Here is a 15722-nt window from a genome sequence, read left to right as displayed (position 1 = left end):
TGAGTTGGAGAGCAATCAGACAAGTAAGGTCTTGGGACAGGGAAACTATCACAATGCAATCGGTAACAGGAGAGACTTTGGAAAAGTGTGATGTTGGAGAGGAAAGGAATGGTGATGAGGCTCCTGCTGAATAAGTGACTGAAGTACTTGGGGTCTGGGAAACCGCTACTGGGGACTAAACTCAGAAGAATGGAACAGGTTTGTCTGGTTCTCTCAGTCTCATCCTGAATGTCAATGAAGGCCAGTCAAGCCAAAAGATCATTTCTCAGGAACATAGTCCTTACCTCCATAACCACCATGCCTCTCACCCCACACTGCTATCTTTCTCTCTCCAAGTTCAACGTGGATTACCCATAAAAAAAAATGCAACTGCTGACTTTAATAAAATTATATATACATTTCCCAAAATAACATTTAATTCCACATCACAACCTGAGTCACACATTTGGTTTTCAAGAGCAACATTTTCTTAGAAATACAAAACCTTTTCATACTGATGATCCTTGGAGGACCCCTAAAAGATTCCAGGGAGGTAGGGAGGAGAGGAATAACACTGCTCACACTTTGCAGGGAATTGAATTGGGACTCACGGAGGGGAAGCAACCTGCCCAAAGCTTTATGTTTTAAAAACAACAGATAATCATGGCAGTTCAGTTTTAAAAATTCAATAATTTAAATGCAGTGTTTTTTAAATTATTAGATAAAACCCATCCTTTTTGGAACGATGACAAGATTATCTCAGAACACTTCTTAGGATCGCCGGGAAAAATGAATCAAGCATTTCTCAGACCCTGGTGTGGTTTCAACAGAAGTGAATATTTATGGCTTTGAAGCAGACGAAAGGCCTAGAAATCTACTTCTGTAGGATTACAGTCATTGAAAACCGTATGGAGTGGAGTTTCACTCTGGCACACAGAATCAACTCAACGGCAATGAATTTGGCTTATAGCTTTGGAGTTTGAGATTTTTGGTCCAGGTACTTCATGAAATCTTGAACCCATTTCTCCTTGGGATTAGCACAGATTTTTTTGGTCAATTTGGTCTTGAAGCTGTAGGGGAGAGAGAGCACAGTCAGAAGGATTTCCTTTGAGGATTCTGCCCACTTGGCCCTAAATCTTCCAGAACCACTTAGCAGGGGGTGAAGGGGTTGCCACGGAGAGGAGGAAGGGTACAGAGGAAGGATGGGATTCTGACAGATAGCTGTTATTCTTGATGGCCCAGTAAAGCCATCCTTGCTCTTGACTCAAAAGAATTGGTAAGACCTGAACAAGGTCCCAAATAGGGAGCTGAGAGTTAAAATTTTCATACTGTAAAAATTCATCAATTGGACTATAGAGATCAAACGCACTGAGTCTATGACTTCAAGTAACTCTGAAACAGTTTTTGCCCTCTGTCCCCTGGGAATGAATTTTTGGGCTGGGGAGAGTGGGCTTTTTCTACTCACACCACAGCTTTCAGGGGACATTTGCTGCTAGTGATTCTTGTGTAGCTCTCCAGTCTCTGGATGGGGATCTTCCTACTGGCTACATTAAAGCAGCAGATGGTCGAAATGGAAGCTGAATTTGGGGAAAAAACGAACAGAAAGGATTAGCCTCTAATGATCTGTAGATATTTTAAAGCACAACTACATTTGGGAGGGAGGAAGGAAGGAATTTTGAAGAATGCAAAAAAATGTAAGAGGTGGAAGATAAAATCCATCAGTGCTGAAGTCCTGTGTCCCTACATCTGGCTTGGAGTTCTCAGCTGTACAGTGAGGACCCATCACCACTGACAAAGGACGTGGAAAAAGCTTGGTCAGTGTGTTATTAGGAGAGGCTATGTGGCTACGTAATAGTAATAGTACTGTTCACAAAATACTCTCAGTTCTCTGCTTTCTGAGCACATGGTAGAATTGCATTTCTTGGTCATTTCTGGTTGGCTGGAGTCACAGTAGTTTTGACCAAAAAGTGATCAGAGGAAGTGATGCGTATAATTGCCAATGCAAGACCCTCCAGAGCTTTCTTCTCCTTTGTTGCATTAGCCAGCAGTATTCCAGAGGGTGGCTACTCCACTAATCTACAACTGTGACTATGAAAGGCATAAGGCAGACACTAGTCCATGCGTAACAGATATTTAGTGTAAGTGAGAAATTAATCTTTGTAGTTTTAAGCCACTGATAATTGTTCGTGACCACAGCACACACTAGCTTATTCTGAAGGATAAACTCAATGCATTTAAGTCATCAGAGGATGGAAAAATGAATTCTAGTAAAAACATCTAGATATTTTTTCCCAAGGGTATCAGAGTCAAGATGTGTCACCTCAAGAGATTCCCACGGGACCTCATACCCTTTCCCCAGCCACTGTCTCTGAAAGATGTTTTGAAGTCCAGTAAAAATTCAAGGCCTCCAGCCAACAGAATTTTTTTGTCCTCCACCGCTACCAAAAACGTCCACCATGCCCACAGTAAGAGAAGGTCTTTTTTGTGTGTGCCCACTCTAAACACTGCAAGGAGAGCTGGGCCATGGACGCCCTTAGCATCTCTCTCCAAACTCATGTCAGGGAAGGAACTTGTGGACTGGCCTTGGTGGCCTGGGCTTCAGTGGTGTCACTAGTGTTGGTGTCACCCAGTGCGATAACTCGCGGTATTACTCCCCGCCATGGACCTCCTCCCACACCAGACCATACAAAACCCTTAGTAACGGTTCTTCTACTAATGTTACTCATAAATTGTAGTTCTTGTATCTCACTGAGTGTAATGGCAATAGTAGAGACATAAACCACTAGCAAAATTAAAATCACACCTTTAAATTACAATACCATACACACAGCCTAAATGGATTTACATTACATAGTTTCATGTGATTAAAGGGATAAATACAGGTGTAAATTGCTTAAATGTAACATTTCTTAGATTATATGAATACTTACAATAAAATCGTTTGGTAAAATCTCTCTACATTGAATTACACTATAAATAGTTACATTATTAGTAACCGAGTGGAAGCCTTTTTTGATTTTTCTCCTTTTTTTAAATGACTACTTCATTCTCAAAAAAGTTATTGATACAAGTTCACAAATACTCATTGCCACACACAATGTGGTAGCTAAAAAAAACCCAGAAAATCTGACAAAACTGTAAAAACACCTGAAGCAAGAAAACCACCGCACATGCTTCTGGCACCTCAGACAAAACCACGCACTTGGAAGCGTCATTATAATTGGGTAATAATGACAGCTCTGACTGGAGCGCATTAGAAGGTTTCAAAAAGTAAATTAGCACAGAGTTTTAGCCTTGTAGGTATATCGATACATTGTAAGCTGAGCTTACAAAAAATGTTTTTGTTGTTATAACCAACTACAGGGATATTTTTATAAAAAAAGAATAAATTTCTGCTGAAACACTGCAAAAAAAACTTATAGGCAGTCATTTTGGTGTCACCCCCTCTGACAGTGTCTGCATCCCCCGCCACCCCGTAGTGACACCACTGCTAGGCTTCTAGTTCTGGCTTCTTCCACTGACTAGATGTGAGGTTAGGACATCTCCGATTCATTTATGAAATCTGTTTATCCATCTCTAAACTGCAGGGTTTGCAGTGAGGCTCTGAAGATTCTTGCTGATCTGATAGTTAGAGATGATTAACCTCCCCTTAGGGAGGGGGATGGTTTACCTGGCTGAGCAAGCACCTGGGTGTTGAAGGTGGCTGCTGTGAGCAGAAGGCAGAGGAACTCTGCGGAGACCTTCATGTTGGAAGGTGAGGAGAGCTTCAGCTTGAGAACTGGCAGCCCCTGGGTTGTCCTCAGTTCCTCTGCTCCTCTGGCTACTCTGCCTGTTTTTTATAGGAAACAGAGCGCTCCCAGAGATTCTTTTGCCTGGACAGGATCATAGCCAAGAAATTAGGGAGGTCCTTAATTTGCTGAGAAAATTAAAAATCCTAGGGATTCAATAGGGTCTAAGAGAGGCAAAGTGTTTTGTTTGTTTTTTTTAAGAGAGGCGAATAGTTGCTTGGGACTTGACACATTTATCATCAATCCTGGGGATGGAGGGAGGGGGAGAAGAGAATATGTGATTGTGAAATAACTATGAGGGTTGTTCTTGAAAGTTCTGTTTTCTATAAAATAAAACATCCCCAGAGGGGGAAAGAGGCAAGGAAACCCAGGATATAGGGGACATGAGGCAATCTAAGAAACTTCACGTGTTCACATTGCAGTTTCCAGACTTGGAGGCCAGGAAGGGACACCAAAACTGCTGCCAGGCACCCACCGAGGTGCAGAGAGATCTCAGCAGCTCTGAACATTGCTGGGGCTCCGAGAATCCAGGAAATTGCAGCTGCTAACCAAAAGGTCGGTGATTCAAACTCACCAGCTGTTTCATGGGAGAAAAGACCTGGCAATCTGCTCCCTTAAAGATTACAGCCTAGAAAAGATATGAACAGGTGCTTCACCAAAGAAGATATTCAGGTGGCTAACAGACACATGAAGAAATGCTCACTATCACTAGCCATTAGAGAAATGCAGATCAAAACTACAATGAGATATCAACTTACCCCAATAAGGCTAACATTAATCCAAAGGACACAAAGTAATAAATGCTGGAGAGGTTGTAGAGAGACTGGAACACTTATACGCTCTTGGTGAGGATGTAAAATGGTACAACCACTTTGGAAATCGATTTGGCGCTTCCTTAAAAAGCTAGAAATAGAAGTACCATATGATCCAGCTATCCCGCTCCTTGGAATATATCCTAGAGAAACAAGAGCCATCACATGAATAGATATATGCACACCCCTGTTCATTACAGCACTGTTCTCAATAGCAAAAAGATGGAAGCAACCTACGTGCCCATCAATGGAAGAATGGATAAACAAATTATGGTATATCCACACAATGGAATATTACCCAAAGATAAAGAACAATGATGAAGCTGTGAAACATTGTATAACATGGTGGAAGCTGCAACTTATTATGCTGAGTGAATTTAGTCAGTCACAGAAGGACAAATACTGTATAAGACCACTATTATAAGAACTCAAGAAAAGGTTTAAACACAGAAGAAAACATTCTTTGATGGTTATGAGGATGGGGAGGGAGGGTGAGGGTTATTCACTAACTAGATAGTAGATAAGAATCATCTTAGGTGAAGGGAAGGACAGCACACACTACAGGGGAAGTCAGCACAACTGGACTAAACCAAACCTAAGAAGTTTCCTGAATACAATCAAATACTTTGAGAGACAGAATAGCAGGGATAGAGGGTCTGGGGACCATGCTTTCGGGGGACAGCTAGGTCAATTGGCATAACAAAGCTTAGTAAGAAAATGTTCTGCATCCTACTTTGGTGAGTGGCGTCTGGGATCTTAAAAGCTTGCAAATGGCCATCTGAGATGCATCAATTGGTCTCAACCACCTGGAGTAAAGGAGAACGAAGAACACCAAAGACACAAGGAAAGTTATTAGCCCAAGAGACAGAAAGAGCCACATAAACCAGAGATTTCATCAGCCTGAGACCAGAAGAACTAGATGGTGCCCGGCTACCACCAAGGAACGTCCTGACAGGGAACACAACAGAGAGTCCCTGAGGGAGCAGAAGAAGGATGGGGTGCAGAACTCAAATTCTAGTAAGAAGACCAGACTTAATGGTTTGATTGAGACTGGAGGCACCCCGGAAAGTACGGCCCCTGGACTCTCCATTAGCCCAGAACTAAAACGATTTCCGAGGCCAACTCTTCAGACAGGGATTGGACTGGACTTTGGGACATAAAGTGATACTCGTGAAGAATGTGTCTCTTAGTCAAGTAGATACAAGAGACCAAAGGGGCAGCTTCTGTCCAGAGGTGAGATGGGAAGGCAGAGAGAGTTAGGAGCTGGTTGAATGCTCACGGGGAATCAGGGGCGGAAAGGAAGAGTATGCTGTCACAGAATGGGGTGAATAATTAGGGTCTCATAACAATGTATGTAAAAAAAGATTTTGTATGGGAGCTAACTTGAAATGTAAACTTCATTTAATTACAACAATAAAAAAAAAAGAGTTTACTGCCTAGGAAACCATATAGGGCAGTTCTACTCTGTCCTGTAGGGTCACTATGAGTCAGAATTGACTAGACGGCACACAACAGCAAAGGATAGCAGAAATGGATAGTTCCGATCGATCTTAACTTCCTGTGTGTGTTTTAAACTATTTGCTTAGCTGTTAAAGCCTTTTTCCAAATGGAATCAAAAGGTAAAATCCCATATATCAAGTACACTGTAATGGAGCAGGTCTGTTTGAGAAGCAGAAGATGAACGCCCTTGTGCCCTCACCTCTAAGGATTCAAGGAACACATACTGAAAAATAGTGATCTAGTTCACCCTCGCCCCCTGAGCACATATTGCAGACACGGTATGTGATTGCTAAAATATCAATGAGAAAGGGAAGACAAGAACCCACATATATGCTCTTCTTGCATACACTAGGCCCCCAAGTAAGGGAGGGTTCAAGGGGAGGTGAAGTCTTTAACGGGGACCACGGTGGTTAATGGGGGCCACTGTGATGAATGAGGGTCATTGAGTACTGGCATGGAGGCACTGTAATGCCATTTCTTGGCTTTTTCTACACAAGCTCATCTGTGAACTTACATAGCAAATTGATTAATTGGTACTGGTTGCACAGAGAGAAGGACTATGAGGCTTTGCCTTGGGTTAGAAGACAGCATCATGGTTGACCGGTGATGTCTGTCATGGGCATAGGATTAGAGAGTGCCCTTGCTGGTCTACATGGTCTCTAAGCTCCCATCCGGAAGAATTAGTCTGCAATTACTTAAAACATGAATCAGAGACCAGAAAACTTGGGCCACTAAGAATTATGAGAGAAATGTTCTTACCTGCTCAACTTTAGGTGATGTCATCTAGTGTAGACTCTGGAACCAGTCTGCCTGAGTTTGGATAATGGCCCTGCCACTAACTAGCTGTGAAACCCTGGACAACTTACTTAACCACTCTCTGCTAGGTTAAGATGGGGATAAGAGTGATGCCTATTTTAAAGAATTGTTTTGTGATTAAATGAATTAATATATAGGAAGTATTTAGAAGAGTGACCAGATCACACTAGGTGCTCAGTAAGTGCAAGTCGTTAATATTTGTTATTATTAGGAAACGGGGAGGATTTGTGGAACAGGGGATGCTGGAAAGGGATTCAGAATCTGGGCAGATGACTTTTTGCATGTGTTTTCCCTAGAATTCTCCCACTGCTTCCAAGGAAAGACATGCTAGAGATGGTTTTCAGGAATGCCTGTTGTTGCTCAAGGGGACATGCAAGGTCCGAAAAGTTGGGCCAATGCAAAAAATTGAGGGTTCTCTGGACCTCAGAGGTGTTTGGCTGATGCAGCTGAGTGATTATATTGTCTGAGTAAGAATAATTACTTAACTACTAGGAGTTCTTCAGAACTCGCTATCAGCAAGCCACTGTCCACGTTTTTGTTTTCCTCCCAGGGCTTTGGAATTACTCTAAACCAGAGAGATGTCAATAGAAATAAATTAAAGAAATCTTTAGACATCGAAGTTCAGCAGCTGTTCCATCAGCCACCTGGCTGTCTCTACCAAGTGGGAGCAGTATCATTAGCTTTTTCTCTCCCTCTTTCTTGGAAGCTTCTCAATCAGCAATGACCTAGAGCAGATTCAACTACTTGCCTGTGGTTTGGTGTCTGATGAACTGAACGAGGGACCTTGATCAGGAATGACCCTAAACAATGGGCAGGAAATGGGTCCCCCACCATGAAAGCAAAACCTTGGCCTCTTAAGTGCTTCCCAAGGAATGGTGAGTGATTAGTGGAAGAGAATCCTAGGAATCAGGACTCCTGGCTTCATTTTGCAGCTCTGCTCCTGATTTCCTCTGTTGTTGGCAAAGTTTTATAAAGAATTGAAAGAAGCATTCACATTCATTCTATTCCAACCCTGTCTTTTTAAAGAAGAGAGAGCTGAGGCCTGGGGACCAGTGACAAAATCCCTAAAGGCAATTTGGTGTGTTTCAGGCTGAGATGATTCTAGAACCCATGTCTTTTGACTCCCTGACTTCTTGACTTCCTGACTCCCTGACTTGTGAAACCTACTACATTGCAGATGTTAGCCTTTTATGCAAAACAGTTTTCCCTTAAGCAAAACAGTTCGGAGTAGGGTTGGTGACCTCTCTCTTTCTGACGGTCATTGAGATCACATCTGAAGTTTCTTGTTACTTTTGGAAGAAAATTATCCAAAAATATGAGAGTTTAAAAATTCTAACAATATGTCTGGCACATAGCAGGTTCTCACTAAAAATATTGATCTATGTAATCCATGCAAGGCACTTTATTGTTTCATTTCACATGGGTTGACTGATTTAATCTTCCCAACAAACCCATGAGGTAGGTATTCTAATTAAGTCCATTTTAAAAATGAGAAAGCAGAGGCTTAGAGCTGAGATAGTGGGAGATTGGACTAGGGTAGTTAGTTAGTTCAGCAGAGGGTGGGAATGAGGGTTATTATCATTGCTGATGGCAGATGAATCTTGGCTGAAAGCAGAGAATAACAGAAAGATGTTTACCTGCATTTTATTTACTATGCAAAGGCATTCTACATTGTGAATCATAACAAATTATGGATAACATTGTAAAGAATGGGAATCCCAGAACAATTAATTGTGCTCATGAGGAACCTCTGCATAGACAAAGAGGCAGTCATTTGAATAGAACACGGGAATACTACATGGTTTAAAATCAAGAAAGGTGTGTGTCAGGGTTGTATCTTTTTACCACACTTATTCAGTCTGTATGCTGAGCAAATCATCCGAGAAGCTGGACTATATGAAGAAGAATAGGGCATCAGGATTGGAGGAAGACTCGTTGACAACCTGTGATACGAAGATAACACAACCCTGCTTGCTGATAGTGAAGAGACTTGAAGCACTTACTGATGAAGATCAAAGACTACAGACTTCAGCATTGACCATACCTCAACATAAAGAAAACAAAAATGATTTGAGGATGGTGCAGGACGGGGGCAGGGTTTTGTTCTGTTGTGCAAAGGGTTGCCGTGAGTTGGAACTGACTTGATGACACCTCACAACAACAAGTAACTTGAAATGCTATCATATACTTCTCTGGTCACTATTGGATGGATGCAAGAGGACTGGTATTAAAACACTAGCACTGAATTTGGCCTACACCAATGGTCATTCCAACAATGGAAGTCTTTTTTCAATTCAAAGGAAAATATTGTATCGATATAACATTCTTGCTGTTAGAATCTTCTGTCACAACTGTTTCTTACCCTTTGCAGCCTGCTTCTGCTTCCAATGGATAGACAAAGAACAAGCAGCAAATTGTATTTGTCCTGGTTATGATCATATTTTCTAATAGAAAAACTCGGAGGAAATTCTTTGATACAATTTTCTGTCTTATCATTTCTTGAGATGTTAAAGCCTACATACATGTCTTAGACTCATATTTTTCACTAGAAGAAGAATCTTTAGCTTGTGTGATAGAATAATATGTTGAAACATTTCACAGGGTTCTGCAAAGGGCATTTTGAATTCTGGATGCTCTGCCCAGACAAATGTATAGGAAATACAGGGTATATTGGAACAAGTTAAATGATACCCTGAGGAAATCATTGGAAAAATCCAGGATGTGGCTTCAACAATCCAAAAAAGTCCATCTCATTAAAAAAAAAAAAAAAGGGCTGGGGGACTGTTACAGATTAAAAGACATGACAGACATATAACAACAAAATACAATTCCTGATCCTTGACTGGATCTTGCAGCAGAAGATAAATCCAAAAAAGACACTTTGGGCACAACTGGGGAAATCTGAGTTTGGGCTAGACATCAGAGAGAGAAAGCAAATGCAGCAAAATGGGAATACTTGGTAAATGCAGTGAAGGACACGTGGGTGTTTATTGTACTAACCTTTCAACTTTTCTGAAAGGCTTGGAATTTTTCCAAACAAAGTAAAAACATTGAAGAAGGCATTAGGCATAGGAAAATTCCCATAATACGCTGCTAAGTGGGAAAATAAAAAGGCTACAAAACAGAATTACAGTATGAGTCTACTAGGGTAGTTATGATGTAGTTTGGCGGTCCTATGATGATGTGATCACTTCCATGATGAGATTTGATATAATGAGATCACCTCCATGATGAGATCTGGTGTGAGTAGCCAATCAGTTGAAAAGGAGTTTCCTTTTGGGTATGGCCTGCATCAAATATATAAGTGGACTTTTTGGCAAGAAAGTATAGACGAGTACAGACAGGATCGGGGTAGGACATCAACAGCACCTTCTACAAATGGAAACTTTTTATTCTTTCTGATCCTATTCAACTTCACATTTTATCAACAGAAAAGTTGAATAAAGCTAAAAGTCTAAATGACCAGCATAAGGTCACACCCTTATTGGAGGCTGAGAGAGGACTAGTCTCAGATGACTTGATTGTGGATCCAAGTAAAATGGCCCCTGGACACTCTGTTAACCCAAAGCTAAAGCCATTCCTGAAGCCCATTCTTCAGACAAAGATTAGACTGGACTATAAAACATAAAATAATACTCGTGAAGAGTGTTCTTCTTAGTCCAAGCAGATACACAACACCAAATGGGGGGCTCCTGTCTGGAGGCGGGATGAGAAGGCAAGAAGGGACAGGAGCTGGTTGGATGGACATGGGAAACCTGAGGTGGAAAGTGGGAGTGTGCTATCACATTATAGGGATTGCAACAATGTCACATAACTATATGTGTATAAATTTTTGTTTGAGAAATTAACTTGAGTTGTAAACTTTCACTTAAAGCACAATTAAAAAAAAAGACTACATCTCACATACTTTGGACATGTTATCAGGAGGGATCAGTCCCTGGAGAAGGACATCATGCTTAATAAAATACAGGGTCAGCAAAGAAGAGGAGGACCATCAACGAGATGGACTGACACACTGGCTGCAACAATGGGCTCAAGCATAAAAACGATCATGAGAATGGTGCAGGACCAGGCAATGTTTCCTTCTGTTGTACGTAAAGTTGCTATGACTCTGAGCCTACTTGACGGCACCTAATAACAACAATAACAAGTCCTCTTCAGAATCTGGCTTGAACTTCTGGCATCTCCCTGTCTGTGTACTGCTGCAACCACTTATGAACGATCTTCAGCAAAATTTTACTTGTGTGTGATAGTAATGACATTGTTTGATAATTTCCTCTTTCTGTTGGGTCATCTTTCTTTGGAATGGGTGCAAATATGGATCTCTTCTAGTCAGTTAGCCAGATAGCTGTCTTCCAAATTTCTTGGCATAGCCGAGTGAGCACTTCCAGGGCTGCATCTGTTTGTTGAAACTTCTCAGTTGGTATTCTGTCAGTTCCTGGAGCTTGTTTTCAGCCAGTGCCTTCAGTGTAACTTGGACTTTTTCCTTCATTACCATCAGTTGTTGATCATATGGTACTTGCTGAAATGGTTGACCGTAGACCAATTCCTTTTGGTACAGTGACTCTGTGTATTCCTTCCATCTTCTTTTGATGCTTCCTGCATCATTCAATATGTTCCCCCATAGAAACCTTCCAAATTGCAACTTGAGGCTTGAATATTTTCTTCAGTTCTTTCAGCTTAAGAAATGCCGAACTTGTTCTTCCCTTTTTGGTTTTCCAATTCCAGGTCTTTGCACATGTCATTATAATGCTTTACGTGGTCTTCTTAAGCTGCCCTTTGAAATCTTCTGTTCAGATTCTTACTTTATCACATCTTCCTTTTGCTTTAGCTAGTCTGCGTTCAACAGCAAGCTTCAGAGTCTCTTCTGACATGTTTCAGTCTTCTCTTTCTTTCCTGTTTTTTCAATGACCTCTTGTTTTCTTCATGTATGATGTCCTTGATGTCATCCCACAACTCGTCTGGGCTATGGTCATTAGTGTTCAAAGTGTCAAATTTATTCTTGAGATGATCTCTAAATTCAGATGGGATATACTCAAGGTCAATTCTTGGCTCTTGTGGATTTGTTCTAATTTTCTTCAGCTTCAACTTGAACTTGCTTATGAGCTATTGATGGTCGGTTCCACAGTTGGCCCCTGGCCTTGTTCTGACTGATGATATTGAGCTTTTCCATCATCTCTTTGCAGTTGAGTTGATTCCTGTGTATTCCGTCTGGTGAGGTCCACATGTATAGTCACCAGTTACATGGTTGAAAAAAGGTATTTGCAATTAAAAAGTGTTTTTTCTTGCAAAATTCTATCATGTGATTTCCGTCATCGTTTCTATCATCCAGGCCATATTTTCAACCACCAATCATTTGTTTCCAACCTTTGCATTCCAATCACCAGTAATTATCAGTGCATCTTGATTGCATGTCAGATCAATTTCATACTGCAGAAGTTGGTAAAAATCTTCAATTTCTTCATCTTTGGCATTAGTGGTTGGAGCATACATTTGAATAATAGTTGTATTAACTGGTCTTCCTTGTAGGCATATAGATATTATCCTATCACTGACATCGTTGTACTTCAGGATAGATCTTGAAATGTTCTTTTTTGAGGATGTTTGTGACACCATTCCTCTTCAATTTGTCATTCCTGGCATAGTAGGTCATATGATTGTCTGACTCAAAATAGCCACTACCACATTCCATCTCAGCTCACTAATGCCTAGGATATTGATCTTTATGTGTTCCATTTCATTTTTGGCAACTTTCATTTTCCTAGATTCATACTTTGTACATTCCATGTTCTGATTGTTAATGGATGTTTGCAGCTGTTTCTTCTCATTTTGAGTTGTACCACATCAGCAAATGAAGATTCTGAATGCTTGACTCCATCCACGTTTTTAAGACCAACTTTACTTTGAGGAGACAGCTCTTCCCTAGTTGTCTTTTGAGTGCCTTCCAACCTGAGGGGCTCATCTTCTGGCACTATGCTAGACAATGTTCTGATGCTATTCATAAGTTTTTTACTGGTTAAGTATTTTCAGAAGTAGACCGTCAGTTCCTTCTTCCTAGTCTGTCTTAGTCTGGAAGCTCCACTGAAACCTGTCTGCCATGGGTGACCCTGCTGGTATTTGAAATACTGGTGGCATAGCTTCCCTCATCACAGCAACATGCAAGCCACCACAGTACAACAAACTGACAGATATGTGTGTGCATTGCATTTAGCAGAGTTTATTTTGAGTTTAAAGAGACTTGAGTTGATGCTACTTTTTTTGACTCCTGGGCAGCCCAGAGTGATGCCTTTAAGATAATTATGGGGCCTTGGTTTGGGTTTACATTCATGATACTGTATAGTACATGACAGAAGGACATGAGTATCCCAGAAATGTAGGCTAGGTGAGGTACTAGGTGTCCTGCAAGAACTCAAGATGAGGAACGTTCTGCGTCTCAGTGGAATTTTGGTAACACAATGAGAAGTCCCTCAGTGCCACTCTAGCTCTGTGGGAAGTTCAGCGATTAAAGCCAGCAAGTCACTTTCAATTTGCAATTTCCTCTTCTGGCCATTGTTTTTTTGTGAAACCTTCAAAAATCCCAATGTGGAGAGTTTAAAGAAAACTTTTGCTGTTTAAGTCCCCTAGCATCACACCCAGCTGTCCAGCTGTCTTTCAAGGAAGTGGTCACTCTATTCTCTTTCTCTTCCACAGTAGCTTCCCAATGAGCAGTCTCCTAAAGTAGAGTCAATTATATGGCTATTGTTTGATCGCTGTGGTCAGGACCAATAGTTAGTGGTACTATGGAGATTGTGTAGTTTGTTCAATATAGTCACTGACTTTCCTGGGTCCACTACTGTGAATTCCTTTTATAGTGACCCATTCCATGGGAGGGGTGCACTTCATAGCCATTGTTATGGAATTTGGCCACATGACTTGCTTTGGCTAATTAGATGTGAGCAAAAGTTACATATACCATGTATGAGCAGAAGTTACTTGCTATCTTATGGTTCACAGTTACTTTTTTTTCTTTCCTCTTTTACCATGAGAATGGCATGACCCAGGTGAAGGTTGCCCTGTCAGTCTGGATCCCATAATGAAGAAGACATATAGGACAGAAACACAGCAGTTTTTATAAGACATAAAAAAAGTAGGATGCTAACATTAAGGGTAGTTGAGTGAAAAATATGTGGAAACTCTCTGTACTAGTTTTGCAATTTTTCTGTTAGTCTAAAATTAGTTCAAAATAAAAAGTCAAAAAGAAAGATACAGTGGAAGCCTTGTTGAAGTAAATTTTATAGCCTCCAAATAGATTGATGTCACTTAAAAAAATAAGTGAGCAAGAGCTCGTGAACATAGACGCAAAAATCTTCAAGAAAATATTAGCAAATTCAATCCAACAACATGTGAAAAAGAATTATATGCCACAATCAAGTGAGATTTAGTCCAAGTATGCAAGGCTGGTTCGACATTCACAAATCAATTAATGTAATTTCATGATGCAAGTAGCAAGAAATCCCATGCCTGGCTGGAGAAAAATGGGTTCAAGATTCCTGAAAATGAATACATGTGGCTTGAAAAGGAAATGGGAGCAGACTATTTCGGGGCTTGAGGACATGAGCTGCCCCTCCACCGCTGCTTCCCTCCTCCCAAACCCTCTGCCTCAAATCTGCCTGGCCCCAGACAGCCGGCTGCTCAGTAAGCTATCTGGTGATATCGCATTTGTTTACACCCACTCCCTTTTTGCCTCTTGGCTTCCGCTGGCATTTCAGATGTCACTCCTGATTGATAATCAGGGCTGAGGACTGGAGGGGTAGACAAGAGGCTGGGACACTGTTGGACCTGGGCTGAGGGTCAGTGAGGTCCACCAATAGCTGCCAGTAAATCAGCTGCTGACTGATTTCTCAGGGCATTTTGTGAGTGCTACTTGAGGCTTTGATGGAGGGTGCTCAGCCTGAATAAGGGCCCTAGACTGGTTCAGGGATATGGAAGCAGAATCCCCTCTCTTTTTCCCCAGCTCCAGTGGTAGAAAGGGAAATTTTCTAATAAGAGATTGGCTGCTAACCAAAAGGTTGGCAGTTCAAATCCACCAGCTGCTCCTTGGAAACACTATGGGACAGTTCTACTCTGTCCTATAGGGTTGCTAAGAGTTAGAATCGACTCGATGGCAACAGTTTTGATTGTTTTTAAGTTATTTAGGGCGGCTATAGCAGAAATACCACAATGGATGGCTTTAACAAAGAGAAATTTATTCTCTCACGGTCTAGGAGTTTAGAAGTCCGAATTCAGGGTGCAGCTCTAGGGAAAGGCTTTCTCTCTCTGTTGGTTCTAGGGGAAGGTCCTTGCATCAATCTTCCCCTGATCTAAGAGCTTCTCAGTTCAGGGACCCTGGGTCCAAAGGACATGCTCCACTCCTGGCTCTTCTTGCTTGGTGGTAGTGAGGTCCCACTTCTCTCTGTTTGATTCTTTCTTTAATATCTCAAAAGAGATTGACTCAAGATACAACCTATGGGGATGTGAACACAACTTGACCAAGACAAAGTCATAGAAGCTTTATAGACACATTCAAACTCCCTGAGGGACCAAGTTACTGGGCTGAGGGCTGGAGTCCATGGTCTCGTGGGACATCTAACTCAATTGGCATAACATAGTTTATAAAGAAAATGTTCTACATCCTACTTTGGTGAGTAGTGTCTGGGTCTTAAAAGCTGTGAGTGGCCATCTAAGATACATCTACTGGTCCTGCTTTGTCTGGAGCAAGGGAGAATGAAGAAAACCAAAGACACAAGGGAAAGATTAGTCCAAAGGACTAATGGACCACAACTACCACAGCCTCCACCAGACTGAGTCC

The 15722-nt window shown here is 41.4% G+C and overlaps 1 protein-coding gene across 3 annotated transcripts; it reads right to left on the bottom strand.

Moving 5' to 3' along the window:
* Positions 1-943: 943 nt before the first annotated feature.
* Positions 944-3752, bottom strand: LOC101347534 (eotaxin). Of its 3 annotated transcripts, XM_023739666.1 has the most exons (4): positions 3650-3725; positions 3150-3155; positions 1445-1556; positions 944-1049 (listed from the first exon to the last, which is right to left on the bottom strand). In XM_023739666.1, exons 1-4 carry the CDS (start codon positions 3723-3725, stop codon positions 944-946), a joined length of 300 nt encoding a protein of 99 aa, XP_023595434.1. The 3 variants fall into 3 exon arrangements, with proteins under 3 accessions (XP_023595434.1, XP_023595435.1, XP_004385471.1); XM_023739667.1 differs by lacking the exon at positions 3150-3155 and having other exon boundaries at positions 1445-1562; positions 3650-3752; XM_004385414.3 differs by lacking the exon at positions 3150-3155 and having other exon boundaries at positions 3650-3737.
* Between the last annotated feature and the right edge of the window lie 11970 nt (positions 3753-15722).

Source organism: Trichechus manatus, unplaced genomic scaffold (genome assembly GCF_000243295.1).
Source record: "Trichechus manatus latirostris isolate Lorelei unplaced genomic scaffold, TriManLat1.0 scaffold00138, whole genome shotgun sequence".
Taxonomy (NCBI): Eukaryota; Metazoa; Chordata; class Mammalia; order Sirenia; family Trichechidae; genus Trichechus; species Trichechus manatus.
This window is presented reverse-complemented; position numbering and strand designations above follow the sequence as displayed.

Bases quoted from the DNA above. Each gene is read 5' to 3' on its own strand.
- LOC101347534 (XM_023739667.1), bottom strand. From the start codon at position 3,725: ATGAAGGTCTCCGCAGAGTTCCTCTGCCTTCTGCTCACAGCAGCCACC. The intron at 1,563-3,649 runs GTAAACCATCCC...TTTTTTCCCCAA, and splicing joins CCAGGTGCTTGCTCAGCCAG to ATTCAGCTTCCATTTCGACC. The intron at 1,050-1,444 runs GTGAGTAGAAAA...TCTCCCCTACAG, and splicing joins TGTCCCCTGAAAGCTGTGGT to CTTCAAGACCAAATTGACCA.